The sequence below is a fragment of the Aquila chrysaetos genome, chromosome 2 (assembly GCF_900496995.4).
Source record: "Aquila chrysaetos chrysaetos chromosome 2, bAquChr1.4, whole genome shotgun sequence".
NCBI classification, from domain to species: Eukaryota; Metazoa; Chordata; class Aves; order Accipitriformes; family Accipitridae; genus Aquila; species Aquila chrysaetos.
Genome location: NC_044005.1, coordinates 5,042,922 through 5,063,670, shown reverse-complemented (window position 1 = coordinate 5,063,670; position 20,749 = coordinate 5,042,922). Strand labels below are relative to the sequence as shown.

General features: G+C 42.4%; 1 protein-coding gene across 10 annotated transcripts in view; it reads right to left on the bottom strand.

Moving 5' to 3' along the window:
• The window catches only part of KTN1 (kinectin 1), a 79,017-nt gene that overhangs the window by 5,023 nt on the left and 53,245 nt on the right, over positions 1-20,749 (bottom strand). For 5 of the 10 annotated variants that reach the window (XM_030038323.2, XM_041129644.1, XM_030038391.2 and 2 more), the window contains 20 exons: positions 20,245-20,335; positions 20,013-20,081; positions 18,327-18,364; positions 17,560-17,650; positions 17,386-17,463; positions 16,443-16,480; positions 15,312-15,402; positions 15,140-15,208; positions 14,673-14,710; positions 13,649-13,739; positions 11,521-11,607; positions 9,596-9,685; positions 8,357-8,437; positions 7,799-7,888; positions 7,617-7,709; positions 6,199-6,270; positions 5,652-5,735; positions 5,374-5,457; positions 2,963-3,046; positions 1,526-1,618 (listed from right to left, as the gene is read on the bottom strand). In XM_030038323.2, the coding sequence (XP_029894183.1) occupies positions 1,526-1,618; positions 2,963-3,046; positions 5,374-5,457; positions 5,652-5,735; positions 6,199-6,270; positions 7,617-7,709; positions 7,799-7,888; positions 8,357-8,437; positions 9,596-9,685; positions 11,521-11,607; positions 13,649-13,739; positions 14,673-14,710; positions 15,140-15,208; positions 15,312-15,402; positions 16,443-16,480; positions 17,386-17,463; positions 17,560-17,650; positions 18,327-18,364; positions 20,013-20,081; positions 20,245-20,335 (1,552 nt within the window). The remainder of the gene's footprint in view (positions 1-1,525; positions 1,619-2,962; positions 3,047-5,373; positions 5,458-5,651; positions 5,736-6,198; positions 6,271-7,616; positions 7,710-7,798; positions 7,889-8,356; positions 8,438-9,595; positions 9,686-11,520; positions 11,608-13,648; positions 13,740-14,672; positions 14,711-15,139; positions 15,209-15,311; positions 15,403-16,442; positions 16,481-17,385; positions 17,464-17,559; positions 17,651-18,326; positions 18,365-20,012; positions 20,082-20,244; positions 20,336-20,749) is intronic. The other 5 variants (XM_041129645.1, XM_041129646.1, XM_041129643.1 and 2 more) reach the window with 5 other exon arrangements.

The window sequence follows — 20,749 nt, the reverse complement described above, 5'->3', positions numbered from 1 at the left end:
GCATTGCTTTGAGGAAGGCTTTTCTTCTCCAGCCTGCTGCAGACAGGGGACACAGAGCATCCCATTGTCACCATCAGCGACTGGCCTCCGGCTGGCAATACAGGCGAGGGCTCGGCAGACCTACCGTTCCTCCCAGGAAACCAGCTCACAGGGCTGGGACATCCATGGTCCCGCAGGCCCAGCAGCATCTCTGGCTCGGACGTGGTTGAGCCCACAGCACAAGGGTTGATCAGTATCCACGACTGATCACCCTGGAAAAGCCATTTCATTTCTGATAACTACTAAAAGGCAAAGACTTCCCTACAGTACTCCTTAGAAGACTCCTAGCTTCCTCTTGCAGCTGATGAAGCTACTTACTTTCAGCAGCTAAAATGAGTCGATATATTACTTGTCCTATCGGCAAGTGCTCTTCTCCCCCTCAGATGACAGCATTTCCTTCCACTCTACCCATCATAAGAAAATGTGTAATGAGTTCCATTGACACCACTTAGCTATATAAAACGTGCTGGGAAGGCACCTGCTTTAGCCTTCGCCTTCCCAATTGCCTTCCAGAAAGCTGTTCTGAAGCTATGTTGAAGCTGGCGTGAAAGCTCTTGTTTCCAGAGATGGAGAAGCCCAATTACAAAGCCACAACTCAACTACTCATACAAGTGGTGTCTTTTTAGGGCCAGGACTCAGAGTACCACCTCCACAAGCAGTTCAACAATCATCTGTGCTAACAGTAACCCACAGGCTCAGGTGAGTTACCTGCAAGTGTGAAAACAGGCCACCCCAGAGTCCACCCAATTCCAGACCCTGTAACTGCAATGCTAGTACTGGAGGATATAAAAACACCATCAGTCTGGAGAGTTGCCCACCAACAGCACAAGGCAGTGCTCACATCTGTTGCTTACTGAAGCTCAGGCTAGCAAGATTTTGTGCCGACCTTGATGTGGTCCAGCAGCAAATACCAAGGAGCCAGGACCAGCTGAAGTTGAATTCTGGCACCTACCAGTGGCTAAGGACAGGCTCTTGCCCACAGGTGCAAAGGACCAGAAGGGTCAGCATTCTGGCAAAAGACATTCTCTGCCTTCATGTTACAGGGCATGCAAGACTGCCTTCTTTCTTTGGCCTTACAGATGTCAGCAAGTGCCAACCCAACAGTTAATATTTTAAGCTCATGTAGTTATCAGCAAATTTATTTTTAGCTTCCCTTCTTGAAAGGACAAGTCTGGGGAACTTCCCACTTTTGCCCAAACCAAACCAACAACCCACTGGAAGCCCAGATCTCAAGTCCAGAATCTCTCCCTTTCCTCCTTGCATATTTGAGCCATGGGAAACAGGTCACGATCCAGATGACAACAAAACTCCCAATGCATCCTTGGGGATACAGCTCCAGGACACCACCCTGACAAGTTGTAGGACAGGAATTTTCATCAAGCCTTAATTTACCATCAGCAGCACACATCCTGTTCCTTTGCTAGACTTCACTTCCCAAAGTTCATACTTTGCATGAGATTTGTGTTGCTCAAAAAGAAACACTCACCGACTCTGTGCAAACATCGCTGTTTTCAATAACATTGGCATCCCCAACAACTTTTCCAATTTCTCTCTCAAGAGATGCCAAAGACTCCTGGGCCTGTAGGGGAGAGAAAGAAAGAAAGAAAAAAAAAAAAGAAAAAAACAACCACCACACAAACAGAGGAGGCACAACAATTAGCAAAGGCTGAGAAGCAAACCCCCCACCTCTCCAAGAGCACAAGAGACACAGGAAATCACTGTTCAGGAGGAAATCTGTTTTATGCCAGATTTGCTCAGGGGACCAACACATTTGCCAAGATTGACATGTCTCCTTACAATCAGCGTGTTGCATGTCAGCCTGACTGCATTTGAGAGCAATTCTACAGGGAAGGTTTAATAGTCTCATGTCAAGTTGTTAGGCAAAAACTGTGCAGCAAATTTTTTTGTGCAAGTCCAGGCAGGTCTCCAAAAGCCTAACCATAGATCTGTGTTTATATAGAATATACCATGAACATCAGCACAGCTCACTTCATATGTCAACATCCAACATAATTGTCCTGAGCAAAGTGTTTTAAACACCTTATTACAGTGGGTCTCCTTTACCTTCTCACCTCCGGGCAGTGCTATTGTGATCATCTGTCCCTGGCCCAGGACAAGACTTGCCCCACCAACAGCTCTCCCCACTCCAGTCCTGCTAGAACGCAGCCCAATTTCCTTACTATGCATCTACCGCAGAAGGAACAAGGTGTTATACGGTCTTGAGCCGGAGCTCAGCCGTTCTGCAGGCTATTCTTGGCTCCATTTATCAATTCCCCCATGAGACATTCATTTCTGGGGTGACAGACAGCACTGAGACCTCTCATGCTTAAAGATTTCCCGCTCCAATCCATCTTGCAAGAGCAGCCATTGAGGAAGAGCAGAGGTAACCCACCTGCTTGTCTCATCAAGCTTGTGTAGAGCTAACTTTAAAGATTTGCAGTCTCCTGGGTTATAGCCGATTTGTAACCACATGCAAATGGGCAGATGGCTTGTAAACCACCTTGTAACCCACTGCCATTTGAGACTGGATTTAAAAGCTTCAGGCTGTGCTGTGGGTGTATGCCTGTGGGATAGGTTTTTTGTTAGGCTGGGTTTCTTGAAATAAAGAATTATTTGTCAGCCCCAAATAATCACTTGTTCCCATTGGCATAAAATTATCATGAACAAGAGACTCTTTCAAGAAGGGTAATTGAACAGAGTTGAAATGATAAAAATGCAACAACAGACATGCAGGTATCCTGCATGAGCTCTTACACCCACAGTCCTAGTCACTTGGGGAACCAGCGAGTGGAGTAAGACACCCCACCAGGCAGGCAGTCTCCTCAAGCCACTCAAATCGCCACATTTTCCAGCACTGCAAAACTACAGATCTTGAGGGTTTTGATAACATTTAGATCTGCAGCTGTTAAGGGTCTCTACTTACCTTGGGCAAGTCACCAGCTACCTTCTGTCTCTCGTTTTGATCAACTTTGAGTTTTGATAGTGTTTCATTTAGCTGTGTTTTCAGCTGCAAAATAGTAACAAAGAAAATCAGTTTCCCTCACACACACAGAGATTTCATCTGTCTGTCCCATGAATTAACCCAGTGCACACTGACTGCAATGGGAGTAAGATTACTAACAATTATTGCACATACTGGATTAGTCAACATGTATGATGAGGTTTACAAGGACAGTCAAGGAAGAGAGACTCCATCTGTAAAGATAAATGTAAAGAATGGAAACTACAGAAGACAAGACATGGTTGGCATCAGCTTCATTACAAGTGGCTTCAACTTTTAAATTATACTGCCAGTAGGAATATTAGCAATACTGACAGTACATAAGCCTCTCCAGCACTCTTATCACAAAAGTCAGCCCAGACTTCAACTTAATTCACAGCAAATACGCAAAAATGTAGATTGTCATCTTCCTAATTCAGGCTAAACAGTCACTTTACTGCTGAATAAACTAAAAAGCTCTACTTGTCATCTTAATAAAGTGCCACTTACTACAACTATGTTGACTTAACCAGTCTGTTAATGTCACATCAAGGCATGAATCACTGACAGGGGTATATTAAGTTGTCGATTGTGTTTAGATTCAATCCAAAAAAGTGAAACCATTTCAGTCAAGAGGGATGAATACTTTGTACTGGCTGCCCTTAAACTATAGCCTTCCAAAGGATATAAACATTTTTTTAAAGAATATTTCGATCGCTCTTCAACACAGCGTACAGAACCAGCCATAGCACTTAAGGCTTGAGCCTCAAGTAGGAGTGCTAACAAGAAGCTCGAGTGCCAATTTTGTTGGATTTGTGCCTCTGAAGTGCACTGTGCTAATGTTCACTATTCCTGCTGTCAATCTTCTTGGGAGCCAGCAGGGGATTAAAGAAGTGAACAATAGGCTACTCAGAGCCCTGAATTCTCGCTGATTCCAAACCTACACCTTGTATTTGTCTCACCCTTGGAAGGTTTCCCCCTTTGGAGCACCTGGACTGGCAGATGCTGGTTTTCTACATTTTGGGGAAGCACTGTTGAGCTCCTCTGCAGATTCGGCTTCTCTCCTTGCTCATTTTATAAATTAGCAGGAAACACATTTTGAAATCCCATCATTTCTATTCCTCAGCCTCCTGCAAAAAAACCCTCATATACACTGGACAGCATTCCTGAGCCATTTGCATGAAGGTAGTTCATGCTCCTACCAGCACAGCACCATCAGATTGCAGTCAAGCTGCCCTAGCATGGAGCTCAGCTTTTTGAGCTTTTGTTGCTACAGACATAAGAGATTGTTGCCTCTTATATTCAAGAGGTTGGCATTTACTGATTAACTCCAAGATATGCATTCAATTCTCATTTCCCTTGCTTTCAAAACAAGAGGCTTTGGTTGCCGAGGCAGGATGCTAAGCAATGCTGTAGTAGACTTGCCAGGCATACTATTAACTCACGCAGATTGTTACTGTGGTGAGTTTTTTTTAAATCAACTAGAGATCTAGAGCAGCTCAGCCTGCAGTGACAGGTTGTCCCATCAACCACTCTAAAACTCAACAAAGATGTGGTGACAGAGACAACCTTTCCCAATTCTGGCTCAAAAGCAAGAAAGCACTGTTCAAACACAAGCAGAGGAAGGATCTGACTGCTCCTGCAGCCTTAAAAAACACGTCACTGAAACAAGTGAGAAGTGGAAGGGCTCAAACTGCAAAACCACGCATCTTTGGGCATATAGGCCTGGCCTCGGTCAATCCAACTCCCTTCTTCAGAAAACCTGGTACAGGAGCATTACTGGCTGGAGAGCATTTCTAGCCAAACACACTATAACACAGTGCATGCACCAAGCCAGCCCAGCAGCTATTCAGCCACATCAGGATGCCAGCTGCTGAATGGCTGGATACTCTGAATTAACCTAACATTGGTTTTGGCCAATTTCTCTACATACAGAGGAGGATGGAAAAGGCTCTGCACAGTCAGAGCACAGATACCACAGTTGCATCCTAAAAGCTTTGGAAAAAAAACAACCAGAGAATAATCCTCGAGTTAAAACGACAAGAGCACAACTTTTGTTGCTCCAGTGACATTATATTTGCTGTTGCGTGTATCTACACCGTAAAACACTGATTCTCAAGAAGTTTCAGAAATGAAAGTCTTACAGACTTTGGAAAAAGTCTTAAGAACCAGACATGCTATTGTTAGGAGCAGAGAAAGAGACAAATTGTAAAAGTCAGACTACATAAATGATTGCAATGGACAAAAATATCAAGCTGAAGAGGTTAGCAGAACAGACAGGATTTGAAATAAGTCTCCGCTTCATAAGTATGCTGGGAGCCTACTTTGTGCCCAGCAGAGAACAAGCTTCTTACCAAATTTAACTCTTCATTCTGTCTTACTGCTTCAGAATATGAATCATCAAGTTTTTTCTGCAATTCAGTCAACAGATCTTTGAGCTGAAATGAAGTTTAGAGTTTTAGGATTTGTCTCCTTAGGATGCCCACTTTTCTTCTGCTCAGTTATTAGTGTGTCGCTCTACCCTAAGGTCACAAGCATATAAACTCCTCAGCCACGGGGGCTAAGCATTAGATTAGTTTGCCAGCCAACTAGTAACCAAAAGAAAAATAACAGTTTGGTCAATTATGTTTACCTCTCTGACTTCTGAAACATAAGTAGATCGTTCTATTTCTGCCTTTTCTAGTTCACTTTCCAAATGTTCTCTCTCTTTTTTTAGCTAAAAACAGAAAAACAGAGTTAAAACAGATGTTTTCAATGCTTTCTTGCAGTATCATTTTCTTGATTTAGAACTAGCTATAAATTTCCATCAAATATTCCATGACATTTAGAGAGCATTGCAAATCCAGTGATTGCACAGCACAGATTTAAACTGTTACACTTCAAAAAGATAACAAGAAAAAGAATCAAGCCCAAGACCATGAACAAGCAGTAAACTGCTCAGTCTCTCAAGGAAAAAGCCCCAGTGGGTGAGTACAGAAGTAAAAAACAAAAAAGCACAATTTCCAGTACCCAGCTTTTCTACTTCTTAAAAACACTGGCCAAAAGATTCAGTTTAAACTGCAGCACAGGCTGCACTACTTGCAGGAGAGAAGTCCTAGGAAGTTCAGACTTACAACATAAGCCTAAATCATGTTTAAGTAACAGAAAGCTTCAAAGACAAAAAAACCACCTGCACGTACAGTTTCAACTTCTTTGATTTCTTCCTTTAACCTCTCTACCTCGTGCTCCAAAGAAATGACTGAAGAACGCATCTGCAGTTTTCAAGAAAGATAAATAGATCATTTAGTTGGGTTGGTCTAAGACAAACTCTCCATATACACACAAGTTTGTTTCTATGATTTAAAAATATTAAGGATGAAATCACAGTGACTGAATAAAGATGCTCACTCAATTCAATACACTGAGTCTCCTTTAGAACACGTTTTCTACCTCCCAACGTAAGAAGTTCTTTGACATATTTAGTGCCTAGATGCCTGAAGGATCTGGAATATAAGGACTAAGCCAGCTGTCCATTAGGCCATGGTAAGGGAAATATCTTTCCTAGACAGGGAAGACCGTCTCCATCCACATACTACACGTAGCCAAACACAGCATATTTAGCCTTATTAGAGGCTGCATAAGTGCAGCAGATGGTAGCACATCTACAGTTCAAGATCTGACAGCCTTTTATAAGCCCCTCAAACAAGATGTTTATAAATCATCTATCTGTTTGCTCCAGGCTCATACTCTGGCACTCAAATTTACTAAGCAGAAGTACTTTAGAAGTAATTTCTTTCGAAAAAGCAGTTTGACCTACTTTAATTCTAGATTAGGAAAGAAACATAAAAGGCTTTTTTCTTACCAATTTTGCTAGCAACAGAGCCTTCCTAAAAAGGAAAGCTTTGCAGGCAATTTCAAGTGTAATTAGTTGACCATAATGGATTAAGCAGTATTTTAACAGCTTCCAAAAAAATTGTTATGCTTATATGATACTTAAATTTTAGCACAAAGAGACTGTATCTATTCACAAATGGACTTAGAAAAAAAAAAAACCAGGTGCTTAACAGAAATACAGTCTGAGTTGCCAGGATCAGAAAAATACATATTCCTGGGCACATTAATGGGACACATGTACTTTCCTGAATTTTTGGCTTCCTATCTTGTCAGCATTAATATTACTACGTGCTCTTTGGCTGCCTCCTGCATCAACTGCAAAGGACTGTGACACAGACTTGTCATAATGGTCAAAGACTTCATACCTGTGCTGTTCATTTGTTTCTGCTTCTCTAAAAATGGCCACAGGAATATCCACACAAATCTAAAGACATCAACAGTTCCTCCACTTTTTAGTTTTTTAAAATGGAAATACATCCCTCAAAAAAATAAAAATCACTTAGCATGAAACTAAGTATCAGAGCACCAAAAATACTACTGCTGTAAGGAGGGATCATTCCTGTTATACTAGTTGTAGATTTCACCTTTTTCATCCACTGGTTGCACACACATCAAACCAGGCAGCCAGGGCTGTTCTATACCTGCCTTCACAGTGCTTGAACACTCTCCGTGACTTCAAGCAGAAACTGCCTGGCTGCCGCAAAAAGCAGATCTTCAGAAATACCTGTTTAAGTTCCTTCTGTGATTCTTCAACTTTTATCTTCCATTTGCTTTCTTCCTCTTCCACACTCCTTTGTAGCCTTTGTAAAATCCCCTCCTAAAAAGAGAGTGGGGTTTGAAAGCTTACAGCAGAAGAAAGGCAGCTTGCAACATCACAAGGCACAGGCAACTGGGCATCCTGCTTACCGTCTCTGCTAGAACTGATTTGTATTTCTCGCACTCCAGTTGCAGCAATATGTGCATTTCCTCGGCCTCCTTCAACTTCTGCTCCATAGCCTGACAAAGGAGAAAAGGGACCAGAAGAGTCACGTCTCAGCTGATGGATTCGAGTTCCATTATTTATCTTATTTCAACAAGCAAGCTGGTATCATTCACATTGGCAGGTCTGTCTTTCCAACCCACGTGAAGACAACAGCAAGAGCAACGTTTACCTACAACTCTCAATACTCAATCACAAACTTTATGTGAGTTACTGCAGTAATTCTGAATTGCCTGAAAAAAACCAATTACTTGAAAAAGGGAACAGGGATTTTTGAATTTCATGAAAGTTTTCACAACTCCACAAGGTGCTTTTCAAAGATGCAAATACATTTTTGATTTACAAGATGCAAATATCCATAAAACAGTTTTCTTGTCACCTGTTCTACCAATTTGAACTTCACAATCCAGAGCACAATTTGGAAGATTTATACTGGAAAATATCCTACGCCACGCACAAGGAAGCTGTCCACCGTTCATGCCTACCTTGACGTCTTGGGATCCCGAAGCCTCTCTCAAGTATTCTTTAGCCATCTTTTCAAACCCACATATCCATTCACTGTGGCTCTGTTGGGAAATACATTCGGTTAAAGCTGAGAATAACCTCAATAAATCTATCTTCAGGACATTTGCCTCCCAACTGCAGGCTTACAGAGCAGTGTTTCAGTCCCCTAATTCCCCGGAGCTAACACAGAGCCTGACAGCAGTTGTTCAGCTAGTACCACACGCAGCCGAGCCGAGCTGACAGTCGACGGGCAGCAATCCAGGAGCACGAGGTTATGAGACACACACAGTTCACAGGGGCTTGGAAGTGCTCAAATACAACTGGGTGACAGAGGTCTCCATGCAAGTGTCAGGGTTCTACAAGAACTACTTGAAGACTTAAGGGAATCTTTTCCAAAATCCCTGAGCAGTTAAAGCAGACACTTGCTATGTAATTCTAAGGACCTCACTAGGAAGACTGCTTTATAACCTTACAGAATCAGTCTTTTTAAAGACTATTTCTAGTTCATCAGGAGACCAACTTTAGCACATTTGAGAATAATTTTAAACATGAATGTTCAAAACCTCTAGACGTTACAAATGAAACACAGACCCCATTTTTCCAGCCTCACTTCACATCATTCCCACTATCTAAACCATATGAACCCAGTGCACTTCCCTTGCAAACAACTGAAAGCCACCAAGAATATAAAATTGGAAATCAGTGGTTTTCAAAGGAACTTTCAGAACAAAACAAACCCTACTGAACCATATTAACTGGCACTGAGGCAGCGCAGCCCCTCCGGAAAGGGAGGCCAGCTGTTATCTGCACAGTTGCTGGGGAAGATATGGATCCTTATTGTGCCAGACAGTGAGCAAACATGCAGCAGACCTTATCCGCCCCTGAAAATTTACTATCTCAGTTAGACACAAGATAACACAGGCAGATGAATCAGATGTTGGGGCAGTAAAAAAAAAAAAAAAAAAAAAAAAACAAAACACAAAACCAAAACCAAGATAATAACTTTTTTGTTGTTTTAACACTTTTCTTGAAGTAACTGCCTGCAGCTTTGCCTCTCTGCTGCTGGCAAGTACAGGTATTACCAGCAGAAGACACTCACATCCCGCTACAAAAACCTTGGCGCAGAGGGGACTGCAGGGAAGCGCTCTGGACTGCCCAGCGCAGCAGGACCAGAGCTCCCTGGTCCCCAGCAACAGGGTAGGAAGAATCCCTTCTCTTACCACGTTAGAAGGAAGAGAGACTTTAGGAAAGAGCTTCTGCAGTAGTTCACGCGTCTCCACCTCGGCAGCTTCCAAATGCTGCTGCTTCTCCTAAACCAAGAAAAAGGCTCATGTGAGATTGGGCAACACACTCCACAGACCTGGCAATAGCCTCTTCTATGCCTAGAATAACTAACTGAACCTAGAAGGTCATTTTTCAAGTGAGAAAGGCACTAGAGTTTCCAAAATTGCCACTAAATTGCTTCAAAAATTGACACTGAATTGTTTCAGAATTTGGCCTTCACATTTGTTCGTGCTTAAGCTTTTATTTTCTTAAGTTCTCCTCCAATCTAGCCTGTTTGTACAGAAATTACACCATCATTTGCTTGTTCACAACACAAACTACACTGCGCTGAGTAACTGCATCTACAGATCACACCAACCCTGCCACTCAAGTTGAGCGATCTCAAAAAAAAGAAGTTTGGTCAATCAACAGTATTTTACAAATCCATACTTATTTTAAACAATTTTAGGTGGGAAAAAAACATCACCATAAATTAACATCACCACATCAAAAACAGAGAATTAAAGTCAAAAGGAAACTTTGTGTTAATGCACATTTGAACCAGGCCAAGAAAGCAAGACCGTATTTTCTAAATATTACTTTTAAGTACTCAAGAGGGAGACCCTTACATCCTCCTTCCCCAAGCCTGGATGCAATGGGAAATAATTATTAGAGCTGTGTGACTATCTCCAGGTTTTCTTTGTCATTGGTCTGCAAATATAAATAAACAGAGCCAAGGGCACCACAGATCCATCGTTCCATTTAACATTAAAAGCAGTCCAGCCACAGGACATTTGCTTGCTGTGCTTGTGGCAGATTGGTTTAATTTAGCCATACGACACTCAGGCTCCCGTATAAGTTTAAACACAGAAAGCCTGAAACCCTGTGCAGAAGGCAGCTTTCAGCAAAAATCCCTCACTAATATTTGGGTTTGTTTTTTTCTTTCACATCAGTGTTACTGCGCCTCGCTGCTCTGGGTTCCTCTGCTGCAAGAGATCGGTGGCATTAATAAGTTGAGATTCAGAGACAGAAAAGGACAGGAGACATTAGGTTGTGAAGTTGTGCTAAGAGTGTTAGTTTTCAGCAATTTAGAAACCACCGAAAAGTGGCAAATGGCTGTTTGATGAAGTCTTCTGACTGCAAGAGAAAGCAGGCAAGCATTAGCACACAGCAAAAGCAGGTACACAAGTTCTCTGAACACGGGGCCGAGCAAAGAGCAGAAACATCTCCAAAACACAGACGCACGATCCCAAACTGGAGGCTCCTCTGCTTCTACCTACCCAACTTGTGTTTTTAAAGTTATTTTGATGCTTTTTTTGAAATCTGGATAGCGACAATTAAGAACAAATCAGGCTCATAGCAAATGCAAGCTCCTTTCAGAGCAATTCACGTCCCATATAATTTTGAACATTGGCTCCGATGGGACCTGTCAAGCTTCATATGCTCTCAAGGAAGAAATTCACAGCTGTGGTGACACCGTTTTCCTGAGAAGTTCCCAGGTTTTTAAATAATAATCTAGTTCTAGTTCTTCATAGGTCCAATAAATTTATTCAAGCACAGTGAAAGCCCAGTAGATGAAAGCAGGTTGCTCACCAGCACAGTTTTTGTTCTAGAGCTCCCCACAAAGAAAAAGTGATTCACAACAGCTCTAACAATTATGCAAACAGAAATCAAAAATCAGCATGCCCACAAAATAAGGATAAAAAAAATAAAAGAAACCTGAAGACAACAGGAAGAAGCAGAGGTGAGAGTATATGAATGATCACTCAGAACAGACTATATTTAAATTGCAGTAAAAGTTAAATGCCTCCATTTCATTTAAAAACCAGCTGCAGATCTGCTTCTAGCTTAACGCATCGTTTCTAGCAGTTAACATTACAACCTTGGCAGTCTTGTTCACTTTGTCCTGCAGCAATTTTTCAGTTGATGCCAATGCTTCCATTGCTTTCCAGTTTTTCTCCCGAAGGTCCTAATCATTTTTAGAAAGAATGATTTCAGTTCAGCCAATATTCAAACTGTTTCCGCTTTTACTTCAGAGATATATTTTGCATTACATTCCACCATTTGCATTTAAATGCTGGTTACTGCAAGATGATTTTGCCGGGTAAGATGACATACACTAGCAAAAACAAGTGTGATGTTCAAAGAGTTTGAATGAAAAGGGGAAAAAAATGCCAATTTCTGCCCAACCTGCCCCCATGTCCAAAACTGATCCAAGTGTTACTGCAGAGCGTATCGCTACAGCGACCCCACACTTTGACTGCACTTGTAAGAAGAAAGAGGGAAGTTTTCAAAAGTAGTGAGGAACACAGACACCAAACCACAGATTACACAACAGAGTGTTAGGCATGTCGCATTGCAGAACCCAGCATGGACCCGAGTATACATGGAGGTGTACACATTTATGCCCCTGATCTTGCAACCAGATCTAGCTACGTAGATCCTTGGGCCTCAGCCCAAACCTACTATGCCAGGGCTGATTTTATAAACACAAAGCTCAGGGCCTTGGTTTGCAGCATTTACCTACACAGCGCTCTCCACTGTACCCAAAGAAAACTGGTTTGCTGCTCACCAGCCCTCCTGGGAGGTTTTGGGATTTTGCCAGTGGCGAGCACACCCCAGATCTGCGTGGAAACACCACCGTGCCGTGCTGCGCTCCTGCATCTTTCTTGGCGAGGTCATCAAACGTGTACTCCACAAGACGTCAACATGCAAGCTCAGTTAGGAGGCTGAGAGCTCTTAAGAGCCTCGCAGCTCTTATCTAGGAAGGATGGCGGGCCTTGTGGGGAGGAGATTACAGTGCTTGGGATTTAGATTTTTTTTTTCCAACCCTCAGAGCAATCTGTTTTAGCAAAGGGCTATTTTTGAAAGGCTGTAGTTTTTTTAATTCACCACACAAAGTGGCATCCAAATCCTAGCGTCTACCTACACTAGTTTTACTTTACTACTTCTATTTGTCTGCTATCCTAAGGGCTGTTTCACAGGACATAAAAACAAGATTGGATAAAATTGCAATGCGGAAAGCTGGGACCTACAGCCGTGGTCTGCCTTTAGCAGTAGCCAGATTTCTGCCTGCACCACCAAGGGTACTTAGACCTTGCAATTCCCCAGGAAACAGGCACGCATATGTTCTACCTTTCCAGCTCATTTGTCTTCTGATACTACTCAGCCACTTTTCCCCTACTTTATTTCAGCTCTTAAGCAACACTACTTGCTCAAAAGCTCACATTCCCACTATTTTCCTTGTGCACCTTCCTTATATTGTCCCACTTTTAAGCAACAAACCTTATTGCACGGTATTCATTGGACTTTATAGACTACCAAGGAGACAGGTGAACCAAAACCCCTGTATTTTAACAACTTTCTTCCATGTAACTTAAAAGATGCCATTCTCTTGCCCTGCACAGGTAATGTATTACAAGGAGGTAACTTCACAGCTCTGTGATGGAAGATACAATCTTTACGTCCACCCACAACCAACCTGCACTGCACCATCAGTGGCTGCTCTAAAGGAAGGCTCACTGTCCTTCACCTCCTTCAGGAGATCAGGATTAGTCACTCTTAGGAATGGGAAGAGCCAGATCTGAGTGCCCTGAAGGTAATGCCTCCTCCCATGTCCACACACAAGGACCATAACTCTGTCAGAGCACAGCACCTTTCACGCTCCCACCCTCCATCCCCAAACTCCCTCTTCTTCCCTTGGCAAAGGACAGGACTAAGAAGGCTTGAATCCAAGTCCGAGAACTTGCTGCGGGATGTGTCCCCCAGCAAGTCTACTCCCTCTCATCAAATCAGCAACTTGTCAGAGAGCTGACAAAACTCTGAGCAGTTAAGTAAGGTATGCTTAGTCACCTCCCAGGAAAAGAGGAGAGGAGCATCCAGGGGACACAATAGGGCAGACAACTGTCAGAAACATGTTCTCAGCAGAATGCCTAGGCATCAAGGAGTGCTATGCACACAGGTTTGGTTGTTCTTTGGGGTTTGGGGAGTGGGGAGAAGAGTTTCCTTACGTTGTTCTTTTTCCTCTGTTGCTCAAAAGCATTTCTCTGAGAGGTGAGCTCATTTTGGAGACTGGCGATTTCCTTCTCTTTCCCTGCAACCCTGAATTAGCAAAAAGAATCATAAACAAGTCAGGAGACATTTAAGAAATTTCAAGTGAAGCATTGACACCCTTTCACATACACTAATTTGCCTTCCCTTCCAGCAACAGACTCTCTTTGAAAAGCCGCTCTCGCTGACTTGGCAGTACCGCTTGCTTCCTACTGCTCTGTGAACTGCGGACTGCCAGAGCAAAGCCCATTGTAAAGCTGTTGTTTGCCTACAACAGGCATCTGCACACATTTATCGAGGCCATGGAAAGGCAACACATTAGACAAGGATAAGTCGCCCAGCCCACGCTAGTACAACGCCACAAAACAGGCACTGCCTTCTGGATAAGAACATTCTTTTTCAAGCACCTAGTCCATAATTTAAGTCATTTAACTTGAAAGAAAAATAATTCAGCCAAAGATGCATGACAGTGGCAATTTGTGTAGCACAATATAAGCTGGTATGGCATTAGCTTCCACATAGTTCTTTAGTGCACTTCAGCTCTACATTATAACACACTTTTACCCCTGAGATTTTCCCTGGGAAGAGATTTCCACCAGACAATTTTATCATATGAACAACACTCTACTGAGATGAAGTTCCAAGAAAAAAGCCTGTCACTTTTACTTGAAACACCAACATTTAACTCTTCAGACATACAGCTGAGCTGGCATGCATTTAAAAGTAATTCAACCATGGCTTGCTTACTTCATGGGCACAACATATTGCAAGCACTGTCTGCAGAAGATCGCAGCTGAGGATTATTAGCGTGAGCAGAATCTCTTATGTTAAAGTTTTATTAGATAGTAAAGATTTTTTTTTTTTACTGGCCACTTCTTACACACTGATATTGTACATTCGGCATTTATTTAATCTTTTAAATTTCCTGAGCAATAAGTGAAATGAAGCACTTATCTATTGCATTCAACTTCTGGCAGTACTCACACTTGCAGAAGCTCCTCACTTTGGACAGCCAGAGATGCCTACAAACAGATCAGAAACTCATTAGGAGGAGATCAGCAGCAAATACTGGTGCGGGGAGCATGATCAGCCTTGTTAACCAGGCACTGCTGCAACACTAAGCAGCTGCACTCTTGGCCTTTGAGGGAGTCCTTTGCAGCCTCCTTTGGCCAGAAGAACCCTGGGTGTGACACAGCATGTAAAGACAGGGGTGGAAAGCTAGACAAGAATACAGCAGGCGTAAGAGAGAGCACAAGGCTGCAAACTCACATGATCAAGGGAAGCAGGAACAGATAAGCAACAGCCAGAAAAGCTGGCTTAGTGCAATCCAACTCTGAAGCTGTCCCTGGATTTGCATGGTCAATATAACTACTGGTTTTCCGTGCCACCCATACAAGCTACCGCCAACCCCTTTGACTTCACTCAGTAACACTGTAAATTGGAAGTTGTACCTGTTTGCAATTCTCCTGCTTTAATTCCTGAATTTGAAGCTTAAAAGATTCATTTTCCTTTTGCACATCCTGTTGAAAGAAAAGAGGCAATATATACACATGTATACGTATAGATATACACTCACAATACATACACTCCTTACAACACAAGACACTTATATCAAAACTTTACCTGCAACTGTTTTACTTGGTTTGCAATTTCTCTCTCTTTTTCTTCCACTACAGCTTTTAACTTCTTCATTTGTTCTTCTTCCCCTTTCAACCTGCAGAGACGGTTTAGAAAGTAAGAAAAAAGGGTTAAAGTAAGAATTTATGCTAAAAAGGGACAGACACTCTAGCTGGAACAGTTTTCAGCAGCAGAAGATAAATATATTTTGTATGCTATATGTAATAATCAGCCAAAAGGAGAGCACACGCACATGGAGAAGAAACCATTGCACTATGGCTCCAAACTGAGAAAGCTAACAAAACTACATGCCAGCTGCAACAACATGTATTACTAACACTTACCTGCTAAGAACTGGCCTGAAGCAAGCTAGTCATTTCACACGTCGATCAGCAAATGCATTTAGTCATAGCTGATCTCAACAGCATTCAGAGATGAAGTGGGAGAGAAGCAACTCATCACCTGAGCAAAACCTGCAAGCCAGCTGGCTCTGAAGGTATCAGGGACAGTCTCCTAAAGGTGAGGCTCCTTTAGATACCATGTACTGGCTATAGAAGAGCTCTGCCGGGAGGGCAGCACATTACAAGAGCTGCATTGAAAACAGAGCCCTTCTTGGCACAGTCTCATACAACCTTCCTCTGGCTTAGAGCAGCCAGACAAAGCAGAGTCAAAACAGAGGAAAGTCTGGCAGCATTTCTCCATAAAACAGGAGCTGGAGAATTGGCTATTGCATCTCAGACTGAAAACGGTAAACTGTATCTGTTCATTGCTTTTATCAACTCAGCCACAGGCACTAAAATCCACACTCTTTTAAACATGCTAAACAGAAGGAGAAATTATCACTAGACACAAGACGTAGCAGCAATTTCACTAGTTAGTAGAGCCCTGGGCGATTATTCACTTTCACAAAGTGAATGAGCGCTACTACTTATGCACACCAGGCAGGGACGCCAGACTCGCTATTATACCCAGTAGCAGACGCGCTGGCTGGTGCACGTCCATCGGCACTAACAGCTTATTTTAGCAAAGCCCATAAAATTCTTGAAACCGATTCATACATTCCAATTTAAGATAAATGCCAGCACTGAATGCATATTATCAGCAGGCACTTGAGAAACTGCTACAAAGCATACTCACAGGCTCTCCAGGTCCTGGACTTGGGATGCAGCAGGTACCTGAAAAAGTAATTCCCAACCTCATTTTGATGGCACAGTAAAGCTTTCAAATTAACAGCAACTCTTTGCATGAGCAGGGACACCACACAGCTTGCAGGATACTTGTCAAAGTAATACCAGGAATTTTGCATCAGACATTACTCCAAGAATATCTAAACACATAACAGATTTCAGAAGCACAGCTTACTGCAACCATCTCAAACTTCACACCACCCAATTTCTCTCCATTCCACCTTTCCCCTGGGATAAATGCCTGTCTAGACAGCCACCCAAAATAAGAGTGCAACTCAGCTTCTCCCCTTTATCACTGACAAAAATCCAAACTGAGCTAGAATACCACCTTATTGGAAAAATTCTTCCATTAAGTAACACTTGGCTTCAAGGATGTCCCATTGCCTGTTCTCAAGTCCACTGCAGGAAATCAAAAGCCAAAATATTCCAGCCAGTTGCAACTTCTGCAACAGGTGAAGCCAGCAAGGAATCGTAGCAAAGCCTGACCACTTCAAGAGGAGCTGCTATGTTCAGTTACACCAAGAGTCTTCCATGACCATAGCCCTACAGCGATGCTACTTCAGTCTGGCAAGGAGGTACGTACAACACAGCTATGATTCTGTTTATAAGCTTCAAAGTTTTCAGACCACCAAAGCTACTCGTTATGCATAGTATCACTCAGGTTAAAGAAAAGCTCTCAGAACTTGTTATCCATGTAAAACCTGTTTTGGATGAACACGGTTGAACTAGTGGGCTTTCTGCACTGTAGACTACCAGTTTAGTCAAGTAGGATTTAAAATAGCTCTGTAGGTTGAAGCCAACGCAAACCCTTTGTGAGAGGTAAAGAACAAAAACATCATCTCCCAGTCCAACTGAGCAGCACTCCCAAACCACATCCACTCTGCACGCCATACCTGTTGGAGCTGTTGCAGGTTCTGTTGTTCTAACTCCTGAACTTTAGTGGTTAATTGTGCAATTGTATCCTTCTGACCCTTTGGACAAAAAAAAGGCAAGTTTAGAAGTGTTTTTAAACAGCCAGAAATACTGCAGAATAACTTATTTCCCTTTAGAATACCAAGGAAGCTTACCTGCAGCCATTCTCCTTTCTTAACAATCTCTTTCTCCTTCTCTTCCAATAAGGCCTCCATGGTTTTCACCTGCTTTTCCTTCCCCTTCAACCTATACCATTAAACACATATAGACACGCAGTATAAACCCTTGCTCTTTTATCCATCTGAAAAAAAAAGACATCCTATGCTTTGCAGCACGTAACAAAAGCAGCATATGTGATCAAAGGCACAAACACAATTCACCCGCTAAAAATCAATGTGTGAACACTTCCACTTCAGTCTGGCTTAGCAAGAGATGCCCTTGATCAATAGTACTGCTCATTAAGTGAAAGCAGACAAGTTCTGCACCAACATATATTGCAGAGATTTCACATGTGTGCTCTCCTCATCTAAAAATACTTCTTTCCCCCTCACCAGTTGGGGACATGAGGGACTGACAACCATGGTGGCTCAATTCTCACTTGTCCACCCAGTTACAGCACAGGTACTACCAAAGTAACTTTGCTGTAGTGCCTTGCCTACATCCTTCCATCCTGACTTGAATTTAATCCTTTGTAGTTTAACTGGGGCTCATGAAGCCATGCAGCACTTCGCCTTGTTCGCCGTCTCAGACAGGACCAGGTATTTCTAATAAGGACACAGGTCTACTAAGACCAGTGTTAACAACCTGGATCACTTCAAGCAAAGCGCAGACACCAGGCAAGAACATTTTAACTTAAAACAGACTGGAGCACTGAAGTGAGGGGTGCACGGGGCACATCAGACATGTTAACAACTGTACTTACAGAGTCTGAAGTTCTTTGACTTGTGATGTAATCGACACCTAAAGAAAATAAACAGTACTTCAGTTCAGTGCACATGGAAAAGACACATAAATGCTATAAACTGCTCTAGGGAGAAATGGGGGGAAAAGCCATTAGACATTATTAAAACAGGCACTATTTGTTACAATTATGTAAGCATAAACATGCATATTTTTTTTTTTCCTGGGAAAATAAATTATGAGAAGCCAAGTGTCTCCACTATTTACTTTCTCCACATTCAAAATGTGAATTCCAGAACAGAAAAGAAAACAGTGCAAATGGGAACACAAGCAGGCCCACTGAAGCACCCTTCCACCACAAGAGACAAAGGAACAAGCAGACACTGATGAGGACAACCATCTCACTAGCAACTGCAGCTCAAATCAGAGATATCATCCCTGGTCAATTAGACCTTTGCACAAGCAAGCGCTTTTTAAATGCCCTCTACAATGCCAGCACTCCCTTAAATTCCCATTCTAAGGCTGAACATGGATTGAAGAAACAAGAGTTAGTGGGAGTATTTCCTTTGAATTTTGTATAAATGCCTGACAGCACCTATCTGTGTAGATACTAGCTGTCCAAACAGGTAGCTTAGTTTAGTCCTCTACCACAATATGGCAGGAGTTTCAGACATTCCCAAAAACCTCTACTCTGCTTGCAGGAGACCAAAAGGTGCATAATACACCACCTTTGGAGCAAGCATCCCTCATATGTAGTTTTCCAGAGGTGGCAACTCTAAACTGCATTTTGTTCTGGGCCCTGTATCAGTTCCAGGGAAGGAAACACATACAAATAATTCTGTCAGTTCCTGGGAATTTGCTTTGGAGGAAAAGCCCAAGACAGAAACACATTCTATGAAGCTTTGCCTAAAAAGGACAAAACTTTAACACTAAGGAAAAAAGAAAAGGCGGTGACATGTTGGAATGTAGCTAGAAAGACTGAAAAAAGTGCAGACCAAAACAAAAAAAAAAAAAAAAAACCCACACACAACAAACCACCCCCACACCCCACACAAACAAGCAAGCAAACTTCCTGACAGCACGATGGATTAAGCTGCCTGCAGAATGGGCTCCCTAAGGTAACACGGGTTCCCGTTGCTTTGGATGCTAGACAGTAAGCATGCCAAAAAAAGCCAATACTCCTCCATTGCTGCATTCCTGATAGGTAGAGTAAAACTTACTCTGCCAAGATAGGCTTTCTTTGGACACTGGAAAGAAAACAGCCTTAGGTTTACCTGGAAATCAGCTACTGTTTGGACCCGTAGTATTGTTCTAGCAACACAGAAAGGCCAACAAAAGGAGAAGCACCTTCAGCACTCAAAATTTCCGAGTTGCCAGCCTCAAAGGATGTCCCAGGGTTTCATGTTTACTACAGGGACAGCCCAGCCAGAGCTAATGCTACAATGCTTTAAGTTATAGCAATTCTTGCCAAATTTCATACCAGAAGTCCAAAAAGCTCGGGCATCCAGAAGAATGTGGTTTCTGAAGAACCGCAGTAGTTATACTACATATTTACAGCTTTATATCCAAAAGTAGCGTAGCTCTACCATTAAAAAGTTCCCTTACCCAATAACATTCACCAGTGAAAGAAAACACACTACAACAGAAATGAGTGAGCAGCGCATCCAAGGCAAGGCTGTTTCACACTTCTGGCACTAAGGTATTTTACCTGTTTTTCCATCTCAAGCTGGGAATTTCCTATTTCTTCTTTCAGAGCCTCTATTTCCTGTGTCAAAGCCTTTTCAATGACAAAACAGACAGGATTGGACAATGGAAACACAAAAACGCCACAAAAATGGATGCTACAAATTCATCACTATAGAATGCCATGCAGTAACAAATAAATGGTAGTCAGTGGCATAAACACAGAGAGGAAGGTAGGTATTGCAGAGATAAGATACCTGAACAGTCTTCTCCTTGCTTGCTACTTTAAGGATTTCAGCTTGTAGGAGTTCTTCCACTGATTTTATTTTTCCGTCCTTCTCATGGATCCTTAAAAAGAGTAGAGGAACAACATTAGCTGGATGAACAAATGCGCTACTTGAGCAAATACACAAGCTTTGGTTCTGCTATCACATTACATCGCCAGCCTCTGGGATACACAGTGGGACCAAGAAGGAAAAACAAATAGGAGGAATAAGACTGGGAACAGTGCAAAACAAGCTGGCTTTATATATTTAGTATGTGAACTACTGGTTAGATACTATTACTGTCTAAAAATACAAATTAAGGTATCAATAGTCCCTGGAATGACACACACTGAACTTCAGCCTTCATTGGACATTCCAGCAAGAAGCATTTATCAACTTCAAATAGACACACAGAGTGAACAAGCTCACTCTTTTTAGAGTGCTAGTGAAGAGAAACAATTACCTGACAATTCAGTGCAATTCCTCGTCTAGTCAA